Source organism: Pinus tabuliformis, chromosome 1_1, assembly GCF_031772625.1.
Source record: "Pinus tabuliformis cultivar Carrire ecotype Pingquan chromosome 1_1, CPIR1, whole genome shotgun sequence".
Lineage (NCBI taxonomy): Eukaryota > Viridiplantae > Streptophyta > Pinopsida > Pinales > Pinaceae > Pinus > Pinus tabuliformis.
The window spans coordinates 17,918,320-17,920,468 of NC_142297.1; the positions used below are offsets into that span (position 1 = coordinate 17,918,320).

The following is a 2,149-nucleotide window of genomic DNA, read 5'->3' on the forward strand; positions in this document are numbered from 1 at the left end:
CACTAGTGTCACTGTACAGAATGACCACATAAAAAATTTGTTTTGTTTTATTTTAAAATGATTTATTGACCAATACTAAAAATAAAAATCCCTCCACATTGAGAATTATGTAGCATCACGGCAGGCTGACTAAAAAATAGGAATATTCAGTTCTTTCCCAGAGCTTTGCTTAAATTGCAAAAGCTAGGTAATATAATCAAGAGTCAATGGACTTTGACGACCTTGCCAAAACAACCATATAAACATGAGTGAACAACGATACAATTACAACATTAAGAAACATATGCATCAATTTATATGTTCCTAAGCACAACACTTTGGCTCCAAATTTTCAGTGGTTTTTTTCATTAATTTTCCAAGGGACTAACATTTGGCAGTGGTATTTAGACAATACCATTTAGGATATGTTACAATAAAACTTTTTATAACATTATGGCAGTCGAGAAACATATGCATTAATTTATATATTCTGAAGCAGAACACTTCGCTCCAAAATTTCCAAGAGACTAACTTCATGTGGCAGTGGTATTTCGACAATAAGATTAGAATCTGTTACAATAAAGCCTTTTTATTCCAAACAGTTGGCTCTGTACTCTTGATTTGAATCTCCGGCATACTTTATGTTAGTGAAAACTGGGCCTTAACCAGAGGGATCATATATCAGAGTCTTGCAAGGGCTAATAAGAGCTCGTATGTCCATAGCCATTTTTATTGCTGAAAGTAAATAATAAAGCAGAAACTTCATGAGAATAACATCAAGATCCATCATGCTATGATGATTTCAATATCAACATATATGTGATCAGTGTTTCCCTATTGAGGAATATAAACCAGCAGTATTTCCTCATGTAACATGGTTACTCAGGATCCAAATGAAGTTTTTCCAGTGAATCACAAGCTGTGATCCTGGGATCTGACCAAGATTGATCATGAACATGACCATCTGGATTCTGGATTTGCACCGTTTTGTTGCACATATGTCGAGGTGTTGATCGCATTCTTTGGATCAGCAGAATAAGATTGCTTACAGTGAGCAATCGCTTCTTGGATGTTATTCTCCACGGCCAAACTCACCATGCCTCTTTTCAGAAATGTAGAGCTGTGGGCAGGAGTTACACCGTTTGAAGCAGAGAATGGCCTGGGATTAGGTTTATGTATCAATGGAAAACCCTTAACCAATGAAAAGCTCCCAGAAAAAGACTTACGATGCGTTGTAGATGAGTTTTCTCTGTGACTGCTCCTACCAACTGTTGCTGCATCGTCATGATGAGAGCTTTCCCTTTGAATGCTGTTATTACGAGAATGGTGATCTGTCAACCTAGAGGCCTTTGAGAAAAGTGATTTGAGATACTTTCCAGAGGCTCTGAACTTGTGCACAAGGGTTGTTTGTTGTGACTGAGTAGAACCCAGTACTTTCTTGGACTTGTTACGATACAATACTGGTGCAGAGCCCTTGCTGCAAGTTTGCTTGCAGTCCTTGTCAATTTTACAAGGAGCAACGTCACAAGGTTTGTGCAGAGTAGCAAACCCTAATTCCTCTTCCTCTGTTGTACAATTGCTGAAAATACTTTCAGTTCCAGTCCTCGCGTGTGGTTCCAGTGGTTTGATTTCAGAGGCCAACAGTTTCTCCAACCTCTGGATACGAAGAGGGAGATGGAGAGGAACCAACTCAGCTTTGTATAAGAGTTCGTCTGCAGGAAAAGCTATGGACTCAAGCTCTTTTTGGTCTTGGGAATTCATACCAGATATATCATACTCTAGTTCTCTCATCCTCTGGGAAACCATTGGTGAAGGATCTAACATGGGAATATAATCATATTCAGTAGATTCATCAAAAAGAAATCCAACAAACTCTGCATTCCTCAAGGTGCCATCCTCAGCACATTGATCACTAGCACAGTTTGTAGTATTTGCGATGTTTACTGCACATCTTTGGCAGGCCTCCATACTGATGATTATTAGCTAGAAGAACATCGCTCAGTCGATTTTTTTTCAAACTCAGCTGAACCTAGATCAGGGTTTCTTTTATTGGATGGAAGAAAATCCATCCAGAACACCCTTATTAGAATCCATGCTGGGCTCAGAATCAACCCACAGTTTACATCTGTTATGGGGTAAGATTTAAGATTTAGTCTCAACATTTAATGTT

General features: G+C 38.6%; 1 protein-coding gene across 1 annotated transcript; it reads right to left on the reverse strand.

Moving 5' to 3' along the window:
- Window positions 1-927: 927 nt before the first annotated feature.
- Window positions 928-1,947, reverse strand: LOC149211391 (putative membrane-associated kinase regulator 4). The gene has a single exon (XM_089388381.1). The coding sequence runs from the start codon at window positions 1,945-1,947 to the stop codon at window positions 928-930; it is 1,020 nt and encodes a 339-aa protein (XP_089244507.1).
- Between the last annotated feature and the right edge of the window lie 202 nt (window positions 1,948-2,149).